At 37.7% G+C, this 23,995-nt stretch overlaps 4 protein-coding genes across 4 annotated transcripts; 3 read left to right on the top strand and 1 right to left on the bottom strand.

Annotated features, from left to right (window-relative positions):
* The first annotated feature begins 434 nt into the window (after positions 1–434).
* Positions 435–3,573, top strand: LOC104896996 (NADH dehydrogenase [ubiquinone] 1 beta subcomplex subunit 3-B). The gene is made up of 2 exons (XM_010683794.4): positions 435–752; positions 3,362–3,573. The coding sequence occupies exon 1, from the start codon at positions 535–537 to the stop codon at positions 733–735; it is 201 nt and encodes a 66-aa protein (XP_010682096.1). The 5' UTR covers positions 435–534; the 3' UTR covers positions 736–752; positions 3,362–3,573.
* Positions 3,574–5,725: 2,152 nt separating this feature from the next.
* Positions 5,726–7,247, bottom strand: LOC104897046 (uncharacterized). Its single transcript, XM_048646802.1, has 2 exons — positions 6,178–7,247; positions 5,726–6,077 (listed from the first exon to the last, which is right to left on the bottom strand). The coding sequence occupies exons 1-2, from the start codon at positions 7,245–7,247 to the stop codon at positions 5,726–5,728; spliced, it is 1,422 nt and encodes a 473-aa protein (XP_048502759.1).
* A 3,139-nt stretch (positions 7,248–10,386) lies between these two features.
* On the top strand, positions 10,387–12,748 carry LOC125498443 (uncharacterized). Its single transcript, XM_057395998.1, has 3 exons — positions 10,387–11,076; positions 11,857–11,921; positions 12,561–12,748. Exons 1-3 carry the CDS (start codon positions 10,810–10,812, stop codon positions 12,571–12,573), a joined length of 345 nt encoding a protein of 114 aa, XP_057251981.1. The 5' UTR covers positions 10,387–10,809; the 3' UTR covers positions 12,574–12,748.
* A 332-nt stretch (positions 12,749–13,080) lies between these two features.
* LOC130591851 (uncharacterized) lies at positions 13,081–14,193 on the top strand. Its single transcript, XM_057395792.1, has 2 exons — positions 13,081–13,410; positions 13,573–14,193. Exons 1-2 carry the CDS (start codon positions 13,081–13,083, stop codon positions 14,191–14,193), a joined length of 951 nt encoding a protein of 316 aa, XP_057251775.1.
* Positions 14,194–23,995: the final 9,802 nt, after the last annotated feature.

Genomic DNA, 23,995 nt, shown 5'->3' with positions numbered 1-23,995 from the left:
CTCTCCAACTCAAACGGAAGCGTACGCCGTTCTTCGAGCAGCAGAAGAGAGTGAAGGACAAACAAACATCTCTATACAAACAGATAACGAAGAAGTGATCAAAGCTCCGAAGGATCCTAGTAAGGGAGACAAGAATATTTTCTCTATAATTGGTAGTATTAGAAAACTTGCAGGTAATCTTAATTCCTTCCAATGTACTGAAGTAAGTAGAAGTAGAATATACAAGACCCATTCACTTACTGTTCGACCAAGAAAAGAAAGGTCGTAATTCCTTTACTTTGTTTTCTCCGTTGTTCCAAAAAAAAAAAAAAAAAAAAAAATCAACAAGTTGCCGACCTACTTATACTGATTTCAACTTTTTTTTTTCGTGGTCTAGATTTCTAAAACTCAATTACGAAGCCCACAAGGCCTCACCCGAGTCACCCCTCAATTTCGAAACCACACAGACACACCCACCCTTTTAGGCTTAACCAAAACAAAGAACCACACTCCCAATCTGAACTTTCTCAAGAGAGAGAGAGAGAAAAAGTAAAAATGGCGAAACCTTTGGGATCAACGGGTGAGTTCTTCAGGAGAAGGGATGAGTGGAGGAAGCACCCCACTCTCAGCAACCAGTTCCGCCACTCTGTTCCTGGCCTCGGTCTCGGTGTTGCCGCCTTCTGCGTTTACCTTGTTGGCGAAACCATCTACAACAAATTCTACTCTTCTCCACATTCCTCTTCTTCTCACCATTGATTCCTAACATCAATTGGGTATTTCTTCGTTATACTCTTCATTGTTTGATTGTTTACGATATGATTTTGGAGGAAAACTGATGTGGGTTTGGTTGGATTTTGATTTAATTGATATGGGTTTGGTTTTGATTTTTGTTTAATTATGTGGGAAAGATTGATTTAATTTATTATTTTTGGGTTTTATTTTTTTCATTTCTGCCTTGTTAATTCGTTTTGTTTCTTTATCTATATGACTCTGGAGATATAGTGATGTGACCTTGTGGGTTAGGTTGGATTTAGTTTGATTTTTGGAGATTGAAATCATCTTATTTCTTGGTGATCTTTTGGGCATTTACTATTGAAATTGTTTCGGTTTTGATGATTTTGCTGAGTGGTTATTGGTTGTAATTTTGAGGTGGTAAGACCTGATCATTGATAGCTTAATCTAGATGCAAGTAAGTATGTCCCTTTTCTGTTCATTGGTGGGAGGCCAATGTCAAATGTGATACAAGTCAACTTCTATGCCCTGTGAATTTGTGATCATGTTGGACGTTGCTTCATTTGGAGCTTTGTTGTCGTTGTGTGGCATACTTTAAAGAGAATGTAGATGTGTTTCGGATGTTGGGTTCACAGTTGTGCTTTAGTTTGGCCATTTTTATCAATGTCTCGGTTCACCTTGATCGACTTATTTGTGACATATCACATATACTATGAAGCAGCACAAAGGGCCAATAATAGTGGGTATTATTGGAAATGTACAGGAAACACATCAAGTAATACTAATTGACTCGGACATTTATTATCAAATAAAATGAAGTAGAAAGAATACTTGAAATTGTAGATACCATAGTTTTTCATGGCAATCTATTTCTCATTTTCTTTGCTTAAAAGTCTTTGGGGCTTCTAATGGTATGTTTTTCATGGCATTCTATTTTTAATTTTCTTTGCTTAAATTCTTTGGGGATTCTAGTGGTAAAGTTATTGGGATATTTTTTTTCCTTGAAAAACTATACATTGGTATGAAATGCTGATCCAACCTTTGGAGACTGATATGAATCGTGATGTACTGATTCGAAGACTTAATGTTATTTAAGAACAGTTAGATACTAGAACCTGATGTGGAAGATTATTAAGGGTTTGTTTTGAACACATATAAGTGCTCCTAAGGCCTCGAATGCATGCATGATTGAGGAGCCATGAACTAAGTAGGGTTATGAGGCTTTGAAGTAAAAGATTTTGTGCAGGTGTATACGAGGGTAGTTGGTATCTTCTGATGTGGGTCTTGACAAGAAGGGGTTTGGTGGACTTTGGATGCGCCGATAGAGGGATACTTTTTAAAGCATTATCTTTGCTTTTCGTGAGTGGGGCCTTAAAAGAGTCTCTCTCTTTGCTATGAGTATTAAGGTAGGGAGAGTCTTTTGTCTCTTTCTCTACCATAGTTCTTGGTGTGATTTGTGGGAGTGTTGGAGGGGTTTACAAATCTAGGCGATGAAGGTGCTTCAGGTGGAAAGGTAAGATAGATGGTCTTGTGCTCTGTCTTCTTCATTTTTAGGTGGGTCAATATCTTTGGACAAAGTTGTCTGCTTCGTTTGTGGAGATGTATACCCTTGCTGTGGTGAAGCCGCTGATCCACTTTGTGGTTTTGGGGTTTGCAAGGAGAAGTTGTGCACATCCTCTCTGCGATGTAACTTGCTTTAGGATGAGCTAACGTGTCTAGCTTCCTTATAGGCTAGGGCAGCTAAGTTATTTGATTTCAATGATTCTGAGGAGTTGGGTTTCTTGATGATATTGGTTTCTGTTTGAGGACAACTTTGTCCTTTTATATTTTTTGTGTACCCCCATGATTTCAACCTCCCCCCCCCTCCCCCCCTTTTTTTTATATTATATAATTTCTCTTACTAAAAGAGTGACTTTGCAGCTTCTGAGAGAGGTCTTGGGAACTTTTTTTAGTTTTTTGACTTACTGACTAATTTTTTAAGGTCATAAACAGCCAGTTTTGGGAAATAGAGATAAAAAGAGTTTCCAAGAAGCTATAAGTTACCATTCTCTTGCTTTCACTTTTCACTCATTTAAGCTTTGATTTACATAGGATTGAAATCATTTTAGACCACAAAGCTGAACAAAATGTTGCTTCAAGAAACTGTATAATTCATTCATACTGAAGCAGATTATCCATCACCAGCACCAAATATTAGGTACCATTGTGATTTAATGTTGTGATCCTAAGTTCTTTAATGCCCAAGTTTCTGTAGTAGTCTTTTCTTTTTTCCTTTGGGGGGTCTGCGTGCCTTGTGAATTGTAGTAGAGGACTAGAGTCTATGCTGATAGGGATTCGTTTTTCTGCTACCTTTTCTTGAAGAGTCAGTTTAGTAGTTCCTTTGTCCTGGAGTTGTACTTGATATAATTTTCTTAAACAAGTCCTAGTATTACTCTTGCTAAAATTTTCTGATAAGTGAGTAGACTTGTTTCTTCTCTTTCTTTTTTCCCAACTTCTGTCCTGCTGTGATTGTTCCTTATTTGGAATCGGTGGCATTTGGGTGAATTTTATGGTGTCTTCTTTGTGGAGTTTCTGTGCTGGCATTTTGTTTTTGTGCCAACTTTCACAATTTATACCGTTACATGATGTGTGCTCGTTCACCCTGTTGCAGATGGAAGCGTGGTAGAGGTGAAGCTGAATTTTGTATCCGTAATCCTGATTTGTGGTGTTCAATAAGTTGTTGCCGGTGCAATACTTGTGCCTTTTTCGACCCTTGTTTAACTACTTGCTGTTTGGGCGTTTAGTCTTTCTTTTTTCAGCAGCCATGCTAGACTATCTTGTTTACAAATCCTTATATACTATTAATGTCTCCGTTTGAGGTCACCTTTGTATCATATGGGCTACGATCCTTTATTTAAGAGGGTCGACATGAACATAATTGTGTTGTGAACTGCTCAATTAAAGTTTGGTTCGAGCCCGTTGTGAACACTTGAGCTTGCTATTATAGTTTAAATATCAAATGAGTCAAAACTCAAACTCAATAGTGTATGGCTCGAAAGCTGGTAAGCTCATTAATATAAAAGATAAGATACATTTTCCATGAGATTGTTATATAGGTCTTGTTTTTTTGGACTTATTTTTAGATCAATTTATTTCAGTTATTTTCTACTGTTTAGTTCAGTTTCTCCTCGTCCAAAAGAATGGGGCCTATTTGTTAAACCGGGCCTAAATGATCAATTGGATGGCGAAAATAGGAGGGATTTTCAATACAACTTGTCCAAGCGGAAAACTAATACTTCCTCCGTTTCTTTTTACTCGCTACGCTTCCTATATATGGATGTTTCATATTACTTGCTACACTTCTTTTTTTTTCCTTATATGGTAACTTTAAAGGTATGATTTTACCAAACTACCCTTACTTAGAAAAATAAAACATGCCTATTAACAACTAACAGTAATCAATGAAATTGTAAAAAAACCCACTGAACATTAATGACTCCCACCAAAATCAACCCCAACCCACCAACTACCTTTTAATTAAATACAACAGAGGGGAAAATTAAATCAACCCCCAAACCCCAAATGAAGAACCCTAAAATTCATCTTTCTTCGTCTCTCTCAAGCCCCAAATGAAGAACCCTAAAATTCATCTTTCTTCGTCTCTCTTCGCCTCTCTTCATCTCTCTTCGCCTCTCTTCATCTCTCTTCGCCTCTCTTCGCCTCTATAATTTATCATGTTTGTCCCAGATTTGAGTCCCCTTGTTGATGCATCTTTTGAAACTGATAATGAAGATGAAGCTGATATTTTTGTGGAATTGATGGAGTCATTCAAAAATCAGTCTCCATGGCCGATAAAATTGTATGAGAGCGGTGATGCTGCAAAAGTGTTGGGTCCCTATGCTTTGAAGGCTTTAGGTAGGGTTGTTGAATCTGTAAAAGAGCATGGAGAAATGGCAAAATGTCGAAGGTCTTTGACATTCGAGCCACCCAAGGAGGAAATTGAGAAAAAAAAAAGGAAAGAATATGGTGGATTTTGCTGATGTTGCTGAGAAAAGGGGGGTTTTTAATAGATGTAGGGTTGACAACCCCAGATCTACTTGTGAGATACTTTCTGCCTTGAGAAGACCTGAGTTCGTCGGGAACAAAGAGTTTAGTAAGTTTGTTTATTTGGAGACAAGTTTTTTTTTTCTTGATGCTTTCTTCCTTCGTATTTCTGTGTAATGGGTCTGATTAATTCTTCTATTGCTAGAATGCATACTAGTTGGTGCTTCTTGTTTTTTTTTTTTTTATTAAGGCTAGATATTTGCTGTGTAATGGGTCTGATTATTTTAGAAAGAATATGGGTCTGATTTCATGTGAATTATGATAATTGATTAACTGATTTGTGTTGTGGATAAGATGTGATCTTGAAATTTGGTGAATTCTTGTTCGTGCTTTTCAGTTCATAATGCTGTTTGTATACTAATAATAAAGGAATTGAGGTTCTTTTGTGGTAAATGTCGTGTTTGATTCTTAAAAAAAATCGTCTTTATCAATTAGGTAGAGGGCTAGTTATGTCTTTGTTTTGTGGGGATACTGCGTGGACATAGAAATGCAAGGTTGGAAACTTACTAAATTTAATGCTGTTTGTATACTAATGCAAGGTTTGATTCTTAAGAAGTATTGAGTTTTGTGCTGAAGATTGTAGCCATAGAGGTTGAATTTTAGCTCTACTTCTAGAATTAAGCTTATGCATACTGCCTGCACCACGACACGCTAGCCAGTTGCCTGCACCACTATCTATAAAATACAACATTTTTCATTCAATATTTATAAGTGCACACAAGCTAAAAAAAAACATTTTCATTCAATATTTAAAAGTGCATACAAGCTAAAATGTTGAATCTAAAAGGTTTTTCTTGTAGTCACTCCACCAAAACTATTTATCCCAAAAAGTATTCTTGTGTTCCTGCAACTTGTATGTACTCCACCAAACTATTCACCCCAAAAAGTGCCTATTTTTCTTCATCTACTACTTCATAGTATCATGCTCCTTTTAATCAGCATCCATAGCATCCATCTCCATATCTGCCTCTAAGTATTCCATTCCATCATCAACTGTAATGTCATTTTCAATCAAGTATTTTACTGCTTCTTCAATCACACTTTGCTCCACTTCAACATTGGCAGGCAGCAACCCCTGCCTCTCCAACCTCCTTTTCCCATGATGTGGGTTTTTGAAGTTGTTCCCCCCTTTGCATTTCAGTATCTCCACCATAACCCATTGTAACTGTAGCCAAGTATATTTAAGCACTTCCGGATCAAAGAAATCATATGCATCCTGCACCTTTTCGATTAAGTCATCTAAATTCTTGGGGAATGACTGATATTGCAATGCTTGAATAGCCCTAAAAAAAACCTAAATCTAAGACATTTAGATCAGGAGATTGTGGTGGTTGGAAAATGAGCTGGATATTGAATCCATTTTGTGTGGCTGCATGTGTGAACTCTTCATCACTAGGTTTTATATATGGCCTAGCATTATCCTGTTGAATATATATGTCCTTTGACAGAGAAGCAGGCCAGTTGGCCATAATTGCTGGAATGATTTGTTGTATGAGCATATCTCTGATGATTGCTTGATTAATGTTTTGTATGGGTTTTGTTTCTATGGTTCCCCTTTCCCTATTTGTGCTTCTTTTTTGGGCTGTAACTTTTTTCACAAATGGAAAAATACCGAACTTGCCATCGTGTATCATCTTCCCTTCATTGTCATATATTGGCCTAGAAATAACTCCCATAAACATGGCTTTTATCTTGTATCTTTTGGATTGTTGACATCTATATGGATCATCTTCCCTTGGTAGCAAGTAAAACCTCCTTGTGTCTGGGTTCAAATAGAACCATTTTTCATCAATGTGAATGACATTATGCATACTCTGGAAAACTGGTTTTTGTGTTGGTGTGCTTGGTTCAATGTGCTTTAACACCCATTTCATTCTCTGTAATTTATGAGCTGCTGTCACAGCAGGGTGATTACTGCTTGTGTGGCTTCTAAGAAGTCCCTTTTTAAGTAACCTGTAAATGAGTGAGGGAGAGACCCTCAAAGCTCCTGCAAAGCTCCTCACAGTTGTTCTTTTGTGTAATGGTACTGATTGCAACCACTCTTCACTAAAAATAATGGGTTTTCTACCCACTTTCCCAACCTTCTTGGACTGCACATTTATGGGGACACCGGTTCCCTTCTGTTTTACTGCATCATTCCACAATCTTGAGATTGTGGTTCTATGAACCCCATACTTTGTTGCTGTTGTTGTGATGACACCTCTAGCTAACTTGTTCTGTTTTGATATAGTTAGAAGGTCATCTAGTATTTTCCTCTTTTCAGCTACACTTAGCTCTCTTTGTTCTCTACCATTACTAACATGTGGTGTAATGATAGTTGCTGTTTCATGTTCAGTTTCAGAGTCAGGTTTAGAATCGGAGCTTACCAAGTCTTGTGCATAGAAGAGGTACTCTGCCATCAACTCATCTTCAAGAAGTTGTTCTACATCAAAGAAGTCAGGGGTGTTCTCCATTTTGGATGTTGTAGACTTGTGCAAGAGAAGATTATGAGGATGATTAATGCTGATTTTTTTTTGTTCTTGTAAATATTATTCTAACCTAGGTGCTCAGTGTGTGCAGTGCACTTGTGAAATGTGAAGCTTACTTCATGCTATGAATATTGTAAAGACTTAATTTTTGAGGAATATTGTGAAGACTTAATTTCGGAGGAAAAATGGTAGTGTTGTTTGTTGTGCCTGTGAATGTGCTTTGATGTTTTTGATATTTGTGGGAGCAGCGAGCAGGGGTATGAAATTTTGGAGGGTAAAAAATTCTCTCTAAAAGCCTTTTTGAAAATTTTAAAAGCTTTCCCTCTAAAATAATTTTGGTGGGAGAGTCACGTGGTCCCCCTTCCTTTTTCTCTGCCAGATGTAGTTTGTTTAACCAAAATTCTAAGTGGTCCCCTCCCCATAATCACATACCCCTAGCCAACTAATTTATCACTAACAAAAATTGCATTGGGAACCATAAAAAAAGAAGTGTAGCGAGTAAAAAGAAATGCAGGAAGTATAAACTTGATTAAGCAACATTGGTACATGTTTTAACTAGTTGAGTTTGGAACTCGGATATTCTAATTAAAGCAAGCTTGAGCTCGATTTTTAAGTTCGAGGTGAGTACGAGTCAGAGTTTGGACTCGGTAAAATTAATCAAACTCAAGTCAAGCTATTTTAGAGTCTTATGTAGCTTACGAGTAGGGATGTGCATGGACCCAATACTTGACCTACATCAAGTCGGGCACAACCAATTTTTAATGGTGTGTTTAGAATTTTGAGACTTATTGGGCCTAGAGATGAGTATGAAAAGAGGATAGAATTACATTTAGCCAATGGGAGAATGTGTCATGCCTGCTTGGGACACTCTCGACCACTATAATATCCTTGATCAGAGTCATAAAGATATATTCACAATCATAATTATACAGTATTTGAGAGCTACCGACTTTATCTTTACCCACTTAGACATCAGAGGGGCGTTTCTCGATCAACCCTCGAGGTTAGTTTACATATTTTGTGTTGCAGATCATCAATTCAGCTTAAGTGACGATGAGATATCGATTTACCCTAATAGCATTATTCCATAACTGACCATTTGGCGCTACAAAGACGTGAAAACTATACCTTAAATAAAATAGTCTAAGCCACATACCTGCCCACCATCTCAGTCCTATGGATCCTAAGTAGGCTGCAACAGCCGACAAAAGGACCTTTGATATATTGGCAACTGTTGATAACAATAATTTCGGCATTGAAGGCCTTCCAAGCCGGTTGTAAAGAAAGGTAGGGAAGCTGTTGATGCCTCTCAGCCTAACATATTCGAATCTCTACAACACATGTTCAATCCTGAAGAACTCCTGAGTGCTGCCGAAGTGTTTCAAGCGATAGCAGGACAAAAACCTCAGACCAGCAACTCTGGTAAATGTCCCTTGAATAGGCCACATAGTCCCATTAGAAAAATGCATTCTTTTGTGGGTGGTCGATAAGCAGCACAGGGCCAGCATGACCAGGATCATGAGGAGAGAACCACCACTAAACAAATGGGAGACGGGGGGGGGGGGGATGAGGAACAATACAATACTGAGATCCAAGAGTCATCCCAGCCCAGAAGAGAGAATGAACTCGGTTGTCGTCACACACTGATATCACGCCGCTCATATCCTTTTGCTACTGCCCTTCTCCAAAAACCAATAAAGAAAATCAAGATGTCGGCGTGCAAGTATGACAGTAAAACTGACCCTGAACATCACATCTCTGCTTATGAAAGACACATGCTGTTGTACACCGACACTAACTAATTCTGGTGTAGGGTGTTCTCTTCAACTTTGTTTCGGCTAGTGCAAACCTGGCTCAAAAGCATCCAACCGACAACGATCTACAATTTTCAGTAATTATCCGCCATGTTTGTTACTGACTTTGTAAGTAACAAGAGAAGGGAAAAGAGGACGAAATAGTTGATGTCCATCAAGCAGGTAGAGAAGGAGAGTCAAATGGACTACATATATTGGCCATTTTAATTGTGAGGACATTACCATCCCCAGCCTACAACAAGAAGTAGTCGTCTTAGCACTGATGACGGGTACGAAAGGAAAGCTGCCTTCAGAAGCTACTTGGGCCGTAAGAAGTTGCCAGCTTGACAGAAGTCCCTGGCAAACCCAATTGAAAATTCGACAAAGAGACTTCTTCTAAACTGCCTGAGGGAGATAACAATGAGAAAGAAAAGGAAAAGGAGAAGGATAGAGACATAAGTAGGAAAGACAGGAGGCATGATAGCACTGACAGAAGAGAAGAAAGCAATCATGTGAAAAAAACCAGGAGACAACACTTGAAAGGTACCACAATTATACTCCCTTAACGGTCTTGAGAGCAGACATCTACGAGATGCGTAAAAAAGATGATAAGCGGTAGCGGCCTAGTAAAATATTCTTACAAAGGCTAAGATAAGTCAAAGTGGTGTGACTTTCATCGAGATTATGGTCACGTCACAGAAAAAAAAATGGCAACATGGTGGGACATGAAAAAATAGAATAAGGAAAAATAAAAAATACATCTAACTACCTAATTATATATAAAAAAGGATTTTTTGACCATATACCCCTAACAATTTTTTTGAACCATATACACTCGCAAGTTTTCAAATTCACCATATACCCTCCACTTTTCAAAAAATACATCAATATGCCCTTATGACTAACGATCTTAGACTTTCGTTAGTCATTAGGCCCTAATCCTCCCTAACCCTAATTAACTAACCTAAATCTAAGTCAAACGTTCACCCTATCTATAATATCCTAAAATCTTAAACGTGTTTAAGTTAAATAATTAACTATAATAATGTAGTTAAAACATATTTTATTTTATCGTTTTACTAATTAAGCAACGTATAATAAAACGAATATAAAATTCCAACATAAAAAAATTTCCGACTTAAAACGATAATTTATATATTATGATTTCATGAGCTAAACAAAAAGGTTAGTTTTTGTTGTTAATTCACTAAGGCACAAAGATGTCCAATTTTTCACTAAGACTTAACAAAGCCACGTGAAGTAAGGTGAGAAGTGATGTAATTTTCTGATTTTGATTATAAAATAAGAAGGGAAAATGAGTAAAAGTTCCATGGTCAATACTCCATTAATGTTGTCTTCTTCTTCACCCTTCCATGGCCACTTGGCAAGCATGCCAAGACACTCCCTCCTTCTTCCTCTGCCAAAAATCTATCACCAATCCCTCTCCTTAGCTTCTTCAAGCCAAAAATTCAGAATACTTACTTCAATTATATCCCTCCCAACCACTGATTTTGTGTTCTCAATTTCACTATAAATCGCCATGAAAATCTCTCAACAAGAATACCATCAAAAATAATTTTCATCCTTTCATCTCACCTCACCACCACCTAAGAACTAATCGGAATTTTCCGTTAACAACTCACTTGAAAACGTGACCCAAAGAAAACCAAAAAGGAAACCCGAATTTTCTCTCTCTCTCTCCTCTGTTTCGGGATTTCAAACACCCCCACCACCGGCTCCCGCCGGCTCAGACGATGCCAGGTCTGCCGCCTACCACTCGTGTGTCACTCGCCGGCCACCAGCACGCTCGCCGGAGCTCTGCCGTGACCCCCGCACTCTCCTATTCCGTCGCACTCTCTCTCGCTCCTCTTCATCGAGCTCGCGTCTGTTATACGCGCAACACCACTGATAACCTATGCGCGCCACACTGCCGGAGACCACCGCCGCTTCTCGCCGCCGTTCGCCGGAGCCGGAATCCCCCTGCCTCGCTTCTCGTTGTCGTCCCTGCTCTAGTAGCAGAGGTAACGATATCTTTGTTTTTCTTTTAAAGAAATTCTGATTTCTAATTCCTTTTAATTCAAGCCCAAGTAAAATTCCTTTTGTTAGTATACTAGATTGGGCCTAGTACCTTAGACCCAGAACTAAGAGCTAAGTGTTTACAATTTGAAATTTATTATGTTGGGCTAAAAAGATGTTTGAACTTTATCTATGAATTGTTTCTGTTAGTTAGTTTAATTAAACCACTTAGCTTATTTCCTAATAAACTATGTTTGGGTTATATGTCAAGACTTCTAAACTAGTTGAGTTGTTAAAACCAATTCAATGAGCTTGTAATTTAAAAATTGAGTTTAAGTTATGATTTCTCCACTAATACTTAAGTTCACTTATAATAACTAGTTACTTGAGTTATTAGTTTGAAATGACTAAATAATATTATAATAATATTAATGGATCTATTATAGCTTTAAACTTAATTAACTTATTACTAGACAATTAATTGATGATTAACTATGAACTCGTTTAATAATAATATACTTTTGAATGGTTATATAGTATGTAATAATATAACTTTAAGTATGATGTTTCAATAATTCTAAAAGTATAACTAAATGAGTTATTTCTAGTTAGTGGAATAAAGAGTCACCTTAATTAAGAAGTTATTAACGACTAAGATAATAACGACCTTTAATGAGACCTTTATGACGTCATAACGAACGCTATGACCTTAATAAGCGCTAACTAATATTTAGGCTTAGAAGCTAAATAACGAAACGTTCATTAATAAAAGTATTCTTGATTAGATTAAAGAAGATAAAGGATATTACAAGCTTCCCCCGGCTATCAAGGTTGTTAGGCAAGAATTCAGGTAACGTCTACTGCTAACACCTGCATTCTCCTTCGAAGTATGTTTTGTGATCATGATTAATATTATGTTTTATATATATGGATTGTGGGAAATGAAATGTTTTATGATGGTTATGATGATATGATGCTATGAAATGATGATGATGTTATGATGAAATGAAAAGAATATAATTATTCATGATGATGATGATATGCTTAAAAGAAATGAAACATGATAAATTCAAGTGAAAGACGGTTCTTGGCAAGTATTCCGTTATCTTTGGTCGTGCACGTACCTTTCGGCCGGTTAACCACCTTCCTTTTAGTGAGGGCTATTGTCCTCGGGTGGCACCTCGCATTTTGGGCATTAACCCCACCTTTAGTGAGGGCTTTTGTCCTCGGGTGGCTGCCTTCCGTTTACGATGTTATTATGTTATGGGGAGACGTCCCTTCTGTTGTACGAGCCAAGTTACCAAAGTAAAAGATACATGATGATGAACATGATAAATAAGATAATGTAACATGCTATGATATGTTTGTGAAATGGTTTTTACTTATTCTCTTCTCCCTGTTTATAAATGAAATGATGTGAAATGAATTTACGTTGTTAGAGTAGTATATTACCGAGCCTTGGCTCACAACGTTTTGTTTTATGTTTTAGGTACCGATGGTGATAACGGGATGGCGTAGCAGTGAGGATTTATATAATATCTAGATTATGTAGACTCTTATAGTTTTAATTTAAGTTAATGTCAAAACTCTGATTAGTAACTAAGTTTCTATTAATCAAGACTAATGTTGGATCCATATTATGTTTCATGTTATAAAATGTTTAAGTTTATGATTTTATGTTGCCTTGTATTTTCCTTATGGAAAGTACGGCGGTAACGCGCCGACCGTCTAGGTTCCGCTGCTAATAATCGATTAATTAACTTAACAACGATGATTAGAGGTTGGGGCATTACAGGTTGGTATTAAAGCAACGGTTCTCGGTACCTCAAGTAAAATCTTAAAGGTTTTAGTTAAATTAGTAAATAAAATGGTAAGTAATCTTGTAAATGAGAGTCACCACCATAAGTTACAAGGTTTATATAATATAATATGAATAATAAATAGTGTAGTTAATAAGTGCTTAAAAATGAAAAGGGCAAGCTGATCTGTGGTGGAAGACTGTTAGAGAGATGCAAAATCAACCTGGATTTGGATGGGAAGGCCTAAAGGAGGCTATGAGAAACCAGTTTTACCCTCAGTCTCTGCAGCTCCAGATGGAATATGAGTTCATCTATCTGAGGCAAAGGGGTATCTTAGTTCCGGAATATGCTGTGAAATTCAATGAGTTAGCTCAATTTGCTCCTGATCTGGTGTCTACGGATCGCCAAAGGATGAATCGATTTGAAGGAGGTTTGAATCTGGATCTTCAAGAAAGGCTTGCTGCAAATATGAGTAAGTATTACCAAGAGCTATACGACCGGGCTATCAATGTTGAAAGGAAAGTGAAGCTGCGAAAGGAAGTATATGAGGGTGGTAAAAGAAAAGCTAAATCTCATGATGGCCACTCCAGCAACAACTTCAACAAAAAGTCGAACACAGGATATTCGGGAAATAATCAGAAGCAAATTCCTTGATGCAACAATTGCGGAAGACAAGGTCACATAGCGAATGAATGTCGTAAGGGAAGTGATCAGTGTTACCGAAATGGTAAACAAGGACATGTGATTAAGAATTGTCCGACTCCTGATTGGCGAAGTGGAAATGTCGTTATTCGTGGTCAAAGAAACGGTCAGAACGCTGGTTATGGTGGGAATGCAAACAAGAATCCTCCATGTGGACCCCCGCAGGCTGGAAGAGTCTTTATGATGCAGCGTGAGGAAGCGAAAGCAGATGATACTGTCATTACTGGTACTTTTCCTATCAACTCTGTACCTTCTTATGTTCTTTTCGATTCTGGAGCTTCCCATTCGTTTATATCTACTGCATTTTCTAGAAGCTTGAATGCAAAACCATGCTGTGTATTTTCTGCCATGTTTGTCACCATCCCTAATGGTGAATCCATCTTATGTGATGTCATGTATAGAAACTGTCCTATCCTTATGGGAGGTTTTGATTTTCAAGTGGACCTCATTCAATTCGAATTAACCGACTTTGATGTGATATTGGGAATGAATTGGTTGTTGAAGTACAAAGCCGACATGAATTGCCTTAACCATGAAATAACCTTAGGATGCCAAATGGGTGTAAGGTTTCTTATCGAAGAAGAAAAGTCCAACCCAAACCTGAAATCATCTCAAGCTTGAAAGCCTTCAAGTTACTTTCAAAGGGTCATCATGGATACCTCTGTAATGTGGTAGACCTAACCAAACCTGAACCCTCATTATCCGATATTCCCATAGTTTGTGAGTACCCAGATGTATTTTCGGAAGAGATACCGCATGCCCAGAAAGAAAATAGATTTCAGCATTGACCTGTTCCTGGATCTGCTCCTATTCCAAGGCACTTATCGAATGGCACCTGCTGATTCAAGAACTGAAAAAGCAACTAGATGAATTACTCGAGAAGGGTATATTCGACCAGTGTTCCCATGGGTGCACCAGTTCTATTTGTAAAGAAGAAAGATGGAAGCATGAGGCTATGCATTGATTATCGGAAGTTGAACAAGATCACCATCAAGAATAAATATCCATTGCCCCGTATTGATGATCTCTTTGATCAACTTCGAGGTGCAACCATCTTCTCGGAGATAGATTTAAGATCTGGATATCATCAACTCTGCATAAAGCCAGAAGATATTTCAAAAACTGCTTTTAGGACCCGATATGGTCATTATGAATTTACAGTAATGTCGTTTGGGTTAACCAATGCCCTGCTTTTCATGGATCTGATGAACGAGTATTTAAATCATACCTCGAAAGTTTGTTGTATTCATCGATGAATCTTGGTGTTTCAAGAAACTAATCGAGCATGAAGAACATTTGAAAAGGTGTTGAAGTGTTAGAGAAAGGAAGTTGTATGCAAAGTTGAAGAAATGTGAGTTCTGGTTGAAAGAAGTTGCCTTTTAGGGCACATCATTTTAGATACTGGAGTCTCTGTTGATCCACAAAAGATAAAAGATATCATGGAATGGCCTAGACCCACTAATGTTCTTGGAGATCAGAGTTTTATGGGTTTAGCTGGATATTATAGAAGATTTGTCTAATATTTCTCCAGATAGCCATGCCTATAAATCGATTGGTGAAGAAAACGGTTAAATTTGTATGGAGTGATGAATGTGAAGCAGCTTTTCAGGAGTTGAAGAAGCGTCTCACTACTGCTCCTGTTCCTACTCTCCCTTCTGGTACTAATGGATTTGTTATGTAAGCGATGCCTCTAAGCATGGATTAGGTGTTGTTGATGCAAGAATGATAAAGTTATAGCATATGCTTCCCGTCAACTCAAGCCTCATGAACAAAACTACCCAACTCATGACCTTGAACTAGCCGCAGTTGTGTTTGCTCTCAAAATATGGAGACACTATCTCTATGGTGTTCCTGTAAGATCTTCACCGACCACAAAAGCCTTAAATACATTTTTACCCAAAAGGAATTGAACTTAGGCAACGTAGATGGCTTGAATCCTAAAGGATTATGATTCGAATCCTATATCACCCGGCAAAGCTAATGTAGCTGATGCTCTAAGCCGAAATCCTACCTAAACACAACCTTAACCTTGCCAAAAGAAATCAATGATGATTTGATGAAGATGAAAGTGGAGATTATGTGGTCGAAAATAGAAGCACAATTGTATGCATTGTAGTTGAGGCCGACTTTGTTGGAAGAAATAAAAGAGGCCAAGATGGAGACTTGGAGTTGCAAAAGATAAAGAGGATGTGAAAAGGGAAAATCACCGGGATTTGTGATCCAAGATGATGGCACAGTTGAGATTTCAGGAGAATATGTGTTCCAGATAAGGAGGCATTGAAAAAGAGAATTCTGGAAGAAGCTCACAACAGTCCTTTTTCTGTTCACCCTGAGGAAACAAGTTGTACAAGGATTTAAAGCAGACTTCTGGTGGAGCAATATGAAGCAAGAAGTTGCAAATTTGTGTCAAGATGTCTGACTTGTCAAAGGATAAAGATCAACATCAGAGACCTGCAGGATTGTTGCAACCATTAGATGTTCCTGCATGGAAATGGGATTCAATTTCATGGATTTTATCATGGGTTGCCACCATCATTTCGAGGAATGAATCTATATGGGTCATTGTGGATAGACTGACAAAATCCGCACATTTCTTGCCATTAGAAATAATTGGAGTTTGGATAAGCTAGCTGAGTTATATATGAGCACAATTGTAAGATTGCATGGAGTGCCAAGTTCTATTGTGTCAGATCGTGATTCGAGATTCCAAGCAAAGTTTTTAGGAAAGAATTGCAAAAGGTACTTGGTAAAAGACTGGATTTTAGTACAGCTTTTCATCCGGCAACATATGGTCAAACAGAAAGGACCATTCAGACTCTTGAAGATATGTTGAGAGCATGTATTTTGGATTTTCCAGGAAGTTGGGAGAAATACTTGCCATTGGTTGAATTCTCTTACAACAATAGCTATCAAGCTAGCATCCAAATGGCACCATATGAAACACTCTATGGAATAAGATGTAGAACACCCCTATATTGGAGTGACATTGATGAAGCACGAGTGATTGGACCTGACTTGATACAAGAAACAACAGAAAAAGTACAATTAATTCAAGCCAGAATGAAAGCTGCACAGAATAGACAAAAGAGTTATGCAGATCGTCGAAGGAGACCATTGGAGTTCGAAGTAGGTGATCATGTTTTCTTGAAAATTTCCCCTACTAAGGGTATTATGAGATTTGGTCAAACTGGTAAGCTAAGACCAAGATACATTGGTCCATATGAGATTCTGGAACGAGTCAACAAAGTAGCTTATCGCTTGGCATTACCGCACATTTCTTAGATTCTGGATCATGTTTTCCATGTGTCGATGTTGCGGAAGTATATACCAGACCCTAACCATGTGATCAGACACGAGCCTTTGCAATTAAGGAGGGATTTGACTTATGAAGAGAAACCGGTTGAAATTCTTGATCTTAGGGAAAAGCAACTTAGAAATTAAGTAATTCCTATGGTTAAGAGTTTATGGGTTAATCACATGTCATTCGAAGCCACTTGGGAAGTAGATGATCAAATGAGAACAAAACACCTTCACTTGTTTGAATAGATGACTTTGATGTGTTTATGTGATTATGAAATCTTATGTATGAATGTTCAAGTTTATGAATGCATGATGTTATCCTTTTGACAATGCTATGTAAGTTTCGAGGACGAAACTTTTTCTAAGGGGGTAAGGATGTAATATCCTAAAATCTTAAACGTGTTTAAGTTAAATAATGTAGTTAAAACATATTTTATTTTATCGTTTCACTAATTAAGCAACGTATAATTAATAAAACGAATATAGAATTCCAACATAAAAAAATTTCGACTTAAAGCGACAATTTATATTCTATGATTTCATGAGTTAAACAAAAAGGTTAGTTTTTGTTGTTAATTCACTAAGGCACAAAGATGTCCAATTTTTCACTAAGACTTACAAAGCCACGTGAAGTAAGGTGAGAAGTGATGTAATTTTCTGATTTTTGGTTACAAAATAAGAAGGGAAAATGAGTAAAAGTTCTATGGTTAATACTCCATAATGTTGCCTTCTTCTTCACCCTTCTATGGCCACTTGGCAAGCATGCCAAGACACTCCCTCCTTCTTCCTCTGCCAAAAATCTGTCACCAATCCCTCTCCTTAGCTTCTTCAAGCCAAAAATTCAGAATACTTACTTCAATTATCTCCCTCCCAACCACTGATTTTGTGTATTCAATTTCACTATAACTAGCCATGAAAATCTGTCACCAAGAACACCATCAACAACAATTTCCATCCTTTCATCTCACCTCACCACCACCTAAGAACTAATCAGAATTTTCCGTCAACAACTCGCCGGAAAACGTGACCCAAAGAAAACCAAAAAAAAGAAAGCCCCAATTTTCTCTCTTTCTCATCTGTTTCGGGATTTCAAACACCACCACCACCGGATGCCGCCGGCTCGGACGACGCCAGGTCTGCGGCCTACCACTCGCGCGTCACTCGCCGGCCACCAGCACGCTCGCGGGAGCTCCGCCGTGACCTCCTCAATCTCTCCCTCTTCCGTCGCACTCTCTCTCGCCCCTCTTCGTCAAGCTCTGATAGGTTGTCGTACACCCGTCAAGAATTATTCCTGCAAAACCTTCTAACAATATAGTAGGGTAAGTAGGGTCGAATCCACAGAGAGATGGTCGTTTTATCTAGTTTATAAGGTATAGAGAAACTAAACAAGATCATAGATATTTGAATTAAAGTTCTAAACTAATTAAACTACGAAAATCAAACTAAAAAAATCTAGGGTAATGGTTCACCATGTTTATACTTATAAACTATCAAAATATCATCACAATTCAATTAATTATATATCTAGAGCACACGTTAATACTTGGTCAGGCATTAACGCTCTCAAATCAACATATGCTAGTATGGTGGCTCAACATAATCAGATTTGCTAATTGTAGGTAAGCCTCTAAAGAGTACTATCTCTCGATCTATGACTCGATATTAACAATATTTAATCAAAAAATTGATTAGATTGCAACATTAACAATAAAACACTAATCAATAACTAATTTAACCATGAATAAATATCAATCAAATCATAGCATATAAACATGGATTCCCAAAACCCTAGAAATAAAAACTACTCTATCATGAAATAAAAGATGAAATCTAAAACTATAAAAGAAAACATAATCAAAGAAATCAATGAAAGAAACTAATAGAATTCATGAATCAATGAAGAAGAATAAAAACTAGGGTTTACACTAAAAACTAGAGAGAAAAAGAGGAGAAGAAAACTAAAACTAAACCTAAAATAACGTGAAAGAGGGAGGAGGAGAGAGAAAGAATGAAAACCTATCTAAATAATATTCACCTAATATGACTAGGAAAATAATTTACAAAGATAAGGAAAGTCTTAAATAAATCATTAATAGGCGGATTAGTGATCCGCGCGTACGCGTGGCAGATTCCAACAGAAACAGTGCAATCTTCCGGAAAGCATAACTCTTTGACTAGAAGTCTCCTCGAGGCGTACCACCTATCCTTGGAAAGATATTCAAGTCTAGTTTTCAAATATGCTAGAATTACTTGATTTTAATAAGAACATCAAAAGTTATGATCAGAATAGTAAATATGACTCCTTTTTCACATTTCTTCTAATGATTTTCCGCTTCGTTTTTGCTCAAATTCGTACCATGACATATCCATACGATCCTTATTCATTGTTGCTTCTTTCCAAGTGCTCATAATCCTCAAGTTTAGCTAATCATACTCCAAATACGTCCTCAATGCCTGAAATTCATCAAAAATAAGAAAACATACCGAATAGGAGTAGAAAAACATAAATTAAGAATATAATACAATAATGAACCTAAATATGAAACTAAATGCTCTAAAATGCAACCTAAATGCACCTAAAAACTATATATAAAAATTACTTATCAAGCTCGCGTCTGCTGTATCCGCGACACCACCGACAACCTGTGCGCGCCACACCGCCTGAGACCACCGTCGATTCTCGCCGCCGTTCGCCAGAGCCGGAATCCCCCTGCCTCGCTTCTTGTTGTTGTCCCTGCTCTAGTAGCTGAGGTAACGATATCTTCGTTTTTCTTTTAAAGAAATTCTGATTTCTTATTCCTTTTAATTCAAGCCCAAGTTAAATTCCTTTGTTAGTATACTAGTTTGGGCCTAGGACCTTGGACCCAGAGCTAAGGCTAAGTATTTATAATCTGAAATATATTATGTTGGGCTAAAAAGATGTTTGAACTTATTCTATGGACTGTTTTGATTAGTTAGTTTAATTAAACCACTTAGCTTATTTCCTAAAAAACTATGTTTGAGTTATATGTCAAGACTTCTAAACTAGTTGAGTTGTTATAACTAATTCAATGAGCTTGTAATTTATAAATTGAGTTTAAGTTATGATTTCTCCACTAATACTTAAGTTCACTTATAATTAACTAGTTACTTGACTTATTAGTTTTAAATGACTAAATAATATTATAATAATATTAATGGATCTATTATAGCTTTAAACTTAATTAATTTATTAATAGACGATTAATTGATGATTAACTATGAACTCGTTTAATAATAATATACTTTTGAATGGTTATATAGTATGTAATAATATAACTTTAAGTATGATATTTCGATAATTCTAAAAGTATAACTAAATGAGTTATTTCTAGTTAGTGGAAGAAAGAGTCACCATAATTAAGAAGTTATTAACGACTAAGATAATAACGACCTTTAATGAGAGTTTTATGACGTTATAACGAACGCTATGACCTTAATAAGCGCTAACTAATATTTAGGCTTAGAAGCTAAATAACGAAACGTTCATTAATAAAAGTATTCTTGATTTGATTAAAGAAGATAAACGATATTACAAGCCTCCCCCGACTATCGAGGTTGTTAAGCAGGAATTCAGGTAACGTCTACTGCTAACACCTGCATTCCCCTTCAAAGTATGTTTTATGATCATGATTAATATTATGTTTTATATATATGGATTGTGGGAAATGAAATGTTTTATGATGGTTATGATGATATGATGCTATGAGATGATGATGATGATGTTATGATGAAATGAAAATAATATAATTATTCATGATGACGATGATATGCTTAAAAGAAATGAAACATGATAAATTCAAGCGAAAGACGGTTCTTGGCAAGTATTCCATTATCTTGGGTCGTGCACGTACCTTCTGGTCGGTTAACCACCTTCCGTTTAGTGAGGGCTATTGTCCTCGGGTGGCACCGCGCATTTTGGCCATTAACGCCACCTTCCGTTTAGTGAGGACTTTTGTCCTTGGGTGGCTGCCTTCCGTTTACGATGTTATTATGTTATGGGGAGACGTCCCTGTAGACACTAAAAATTTATTAGTGTTTTACATGAAAATAAATTAATTATTATTGAGCTAAAATAAATATGAATAGCCTAATTTAATTAATTTAGCCCACTCAAATTACATATCCAAATTAGATTAAACAAATACAATTTGGGTTAAAAGTATTGGGCTAGCCCAGATTATTAGTCCAAATAAGGTGGTCAAGTGGCAAAGGTAAAAAGACTTCCAAGTCATAAACGGCCCAAACCCATAAATTACCAAGTCCATGAAGGATCTCCATTCCCTATAAATAGACCTCACATCTCTCAGTTGAGGGGACGGAAAAAATCATTATTCTCAAGAGCTCATAAAATTCTCTTAGAATTCTCTCTGCAATTAGTCAACAAGCACATCAAAATTGTGCCGACTGTTCAGATACACTCAAACATATTCGACTGAGATTCAAGCTTTGTCAGCCCTCATTCGAATATACCCAAACAAAACTCAAACTCAGGTTGACGTTGACAACAGGTCAGTCTACATTCAAAACGTCGACACCAACACGTGTCACTCTCAAGCTACGAAACAGAATCAGAGGACTTAGTTTATTTTTCATTATAAACTATTTACAGAGATTGTACTCAATACATTTATTGAAATATAATTTCTTTGTTACTTTGTTTCTCGTCTTATTTATTTCGACTCGAAATTTTGTGTATACAGATTTTGCACGCTCGGGGACTATCTCTGCCTCTCATCTCTGTTTCGTCATCAACAACAAATCTGAAAATGGCCTCAAGCAAGAACATCTCTCAATCTTATGAAAACTCTGCTGACACCCCACGAAAATCTGTAACGTTGGGTGATTATATGGATGATATGACTCTTGGTTTTGCACCAGAGGAATGAAGAAGGCTTATTGCTGCCGCCGCTGCAAAGCTCCGAACTGCGAACGTTCCTACCAGGCCAAGAAAGCTCTCTAAGCCTATTGCTACTGAATCATCTGTCGTGCATGGCTCATACAAGGAGCGTGAAACCCCTGTGTTTGGCTCAATCGCTTTGGCTGAACGTGAGCCATCATTGATTGCTTCTCAAATATGGAAGCAACTCTCATATGATAAGTCAGACAGACTGACTGCCACACTAGCCCTCTCTTTGACCCACTCAATGTGGGAGTGACGATGAGACAAGTGATGACATTGTTGACTCATCGCCTCTAAAATTATACTTAGAGGAAACTTACTCTCTCAGTCGAACACTGCTGCTGTTATGGTGACTTCGGCTAAGACAGTTGAGGAACAACTTGCTGAAATGAATAGCCTACTCCAAAAATTAATGAAAGATGGAGAAGAAAAAGATGCTCAAATCCGACTCCAAAATGAGCAAATCGCTGCCCTCAACAAGAAACTTGAGGGAGACGACGCAGCATCAAGACTGGATGGGGGAAAGCGAAGGCGATAGTGGTGAAGACGATCGCCGCCCACCCACAGCTCGACAACTTGAGTTATTAGTAGCTCACGCTATCAAAAATCAACTCGGGGAAAGTTCTCAAGGCAGTCATCGGTATGTAAAGCCTTATACCAAAAGAATTGACAAGCTGCAGATGCCACTTGGCTATCAGCCCCCAAGTTCCAGCATTTCGATGGGAAAGGAAATCCTAAGCAACACATTGCTCACTTTGTGGAAACATGCAATAATGCTGGTACCACAGATGATTTCCTGGTCAAACAATTCGTTCGTTCTCTTAAAGGCATGGCCTTTGACTGGTACACTGATTTACCCTCACAATCCATCGACAGTTGGGATCAAATGGAGGAGGAATTCCTGAACAGGTTCTATAGCACTCGACGTATTGTCAGTATGACTGAACTAACTAAGACTCACCAGTGGAAGGATGAGCCAGTCATCGATTACATCAATCGTTGGCGCGCATTGAGTCTAGAGTGTAAAGATCGCCTGACTGAAGTCTCTGCTGTTGAGATGTGCATTCAAGGGATGGATTGGGACTTGCTTTATATTTTGCAAGGTATAAAGCCTAGGACTTTTCAGGAGTTGGCTACGCGAGCTCATGACATGGAGCTTACCATTGCCAACAATAGAGGCAAAAGCAACACTTCTTCAGAGTACAAGAAAGAGAAGAAGGATTTTAAGAAAACTGACAAGACTGCCAAAAGTTCGACTAAGGAGTCAATGTCGATCACGACTACCTCCTCGCCTGTCAAGATCTCTAGCAAGGCTGGTACTGAAAACAATAAGGGTTCACCTTCCAAAGAACCTAGGAAAAATAGGCCAACCTTGAAAGAACTCCAAGCAAAGAAATATCCATTTCCAGACTCTGATTTATCAGGGATGTTAGATGATTTGCTTGAAAACAAAGTCATTGAATTGCCCGAAGCTAAGCGTCCTGCGGAGGTCGGTAGGACTTCTGATCCTAACTACTGTCGGTACCACAGGCTGATTAGTCATCCTATAGAAAAGTGTATAACACTCAAGGAGAGAATCATGCAACTTGCAAAGGATGGGAAGATTGTATTGGATTTTGATGAAGTTGTCGAAGCTAATCATGCCTCTGCAATGTTAGATTCTTATTGGGAGGCTCAAACTTTGCAGTTTGGGAGTCTGGAGCCAGTAATTGTACATGTGTTGCGACCAGTTCTTCAAGTTGATGAGGTGCCATTTATTGAGCACAGTAGCCCAACTAGCAACCAACAAGAAGAGGATGACGAAGGGTGGACGTTAGTCACTAGAAGGAGGCCTAGACGACAGTCGAAGCCTCAACCAAAGGTTGCTTGTCGTAAGAAGAAGCACCAAAAAAGGAAAAGCTCAAGACGCTCGAAAGAAAAGAAAAAGTCAAAAAAGCATACTAAACAACAAGTATTGCCATTGACTTACTTGAACAAGACCCACTTACTCCTGTAATCTTGAAAGAATTCTTTCCTGAAGATTACTTTACTACGGTTACTGTTAATGCTACCTCATTCGTTGAGAATAATGAAGAAAAAGAAGAAGAGGGAGATCAAGAGAAGGTTAAAGAAAATGAAGTCTCTGTTAAAGTGACTGTTCAACATTCAGGGTCAGAGATAGATCCAAAGATATTATCTATCTTAGAAGCTCTTCCTACACGC

Source organism: Beta vulgaris, chromosome 6, assembly GCF_026745355.1.
Source record: "Beta vulgaris subsp. vulgaris cultivar EL10 chromosome 6, EL10.2, whole genome shotgun sequence".
Lineage (NCBI taxonomy): Eukaryota > Viridiplantae > Streptophyta > Magnoliopsida > Caryophyllales > Amaranthaceae > Beta > Beta vulgaris.
This window is presented reverse-complemented; position numbering and strand designations above follow the sequence as displayed.

Bases quoted from the DNA above. Each gene is read 5' to 3' on its own strand.
- LOC104896996 (XM_010683794.4), top strand. From the start codon at position 535: ATGGCGAAACCTTTGGGATCAACGGGTGAGTTCTTCAGGAGAAGGGAT.
- LOC104897046 (XM_048646802.1), bottom strand. From the start codon at position 7,247: ATGGAGAACACCCCTGACTTCTTTGATGTAGAACAACTTCTTGAAGAT. The intron at 6,078-6,177 runs GTTCACACATGC...GGTTTTTTTTAG, and splicing joins ATAAAACCTAGTGATGAAGA to GGCTATTCAAGCATTGCAAT.
- LOC125498443 (XM_057395998.1), top strand. From the start codon at position 10,810: ATGCCAGGTCTGCCGCCTACCACTCGTGTGTCACTCGCCGGCCACCAG. The intron at 11,077-11,856 runs GTAACGATATCT...ATTCTTGATTAG, and splicing joins TCCCTGCTCTAGTAGCAGAG to ATTAAAGAAGATAAAGGATA.
- LOC130591851 (XM_057395792.1), top strand. From the start codon at position 13,081: ATGCAAAATCAACCTGGATTTGGATGGGAAGGCCTAAAGGAGGCTATG. The intron at 13,411-13,572 runs GTATATGAGGGT...GAATGTCGTAAG, and splicing joins AAGTGAAGCTGCGAAAGGAA to GGAAGTGATCAGTGTTACCG.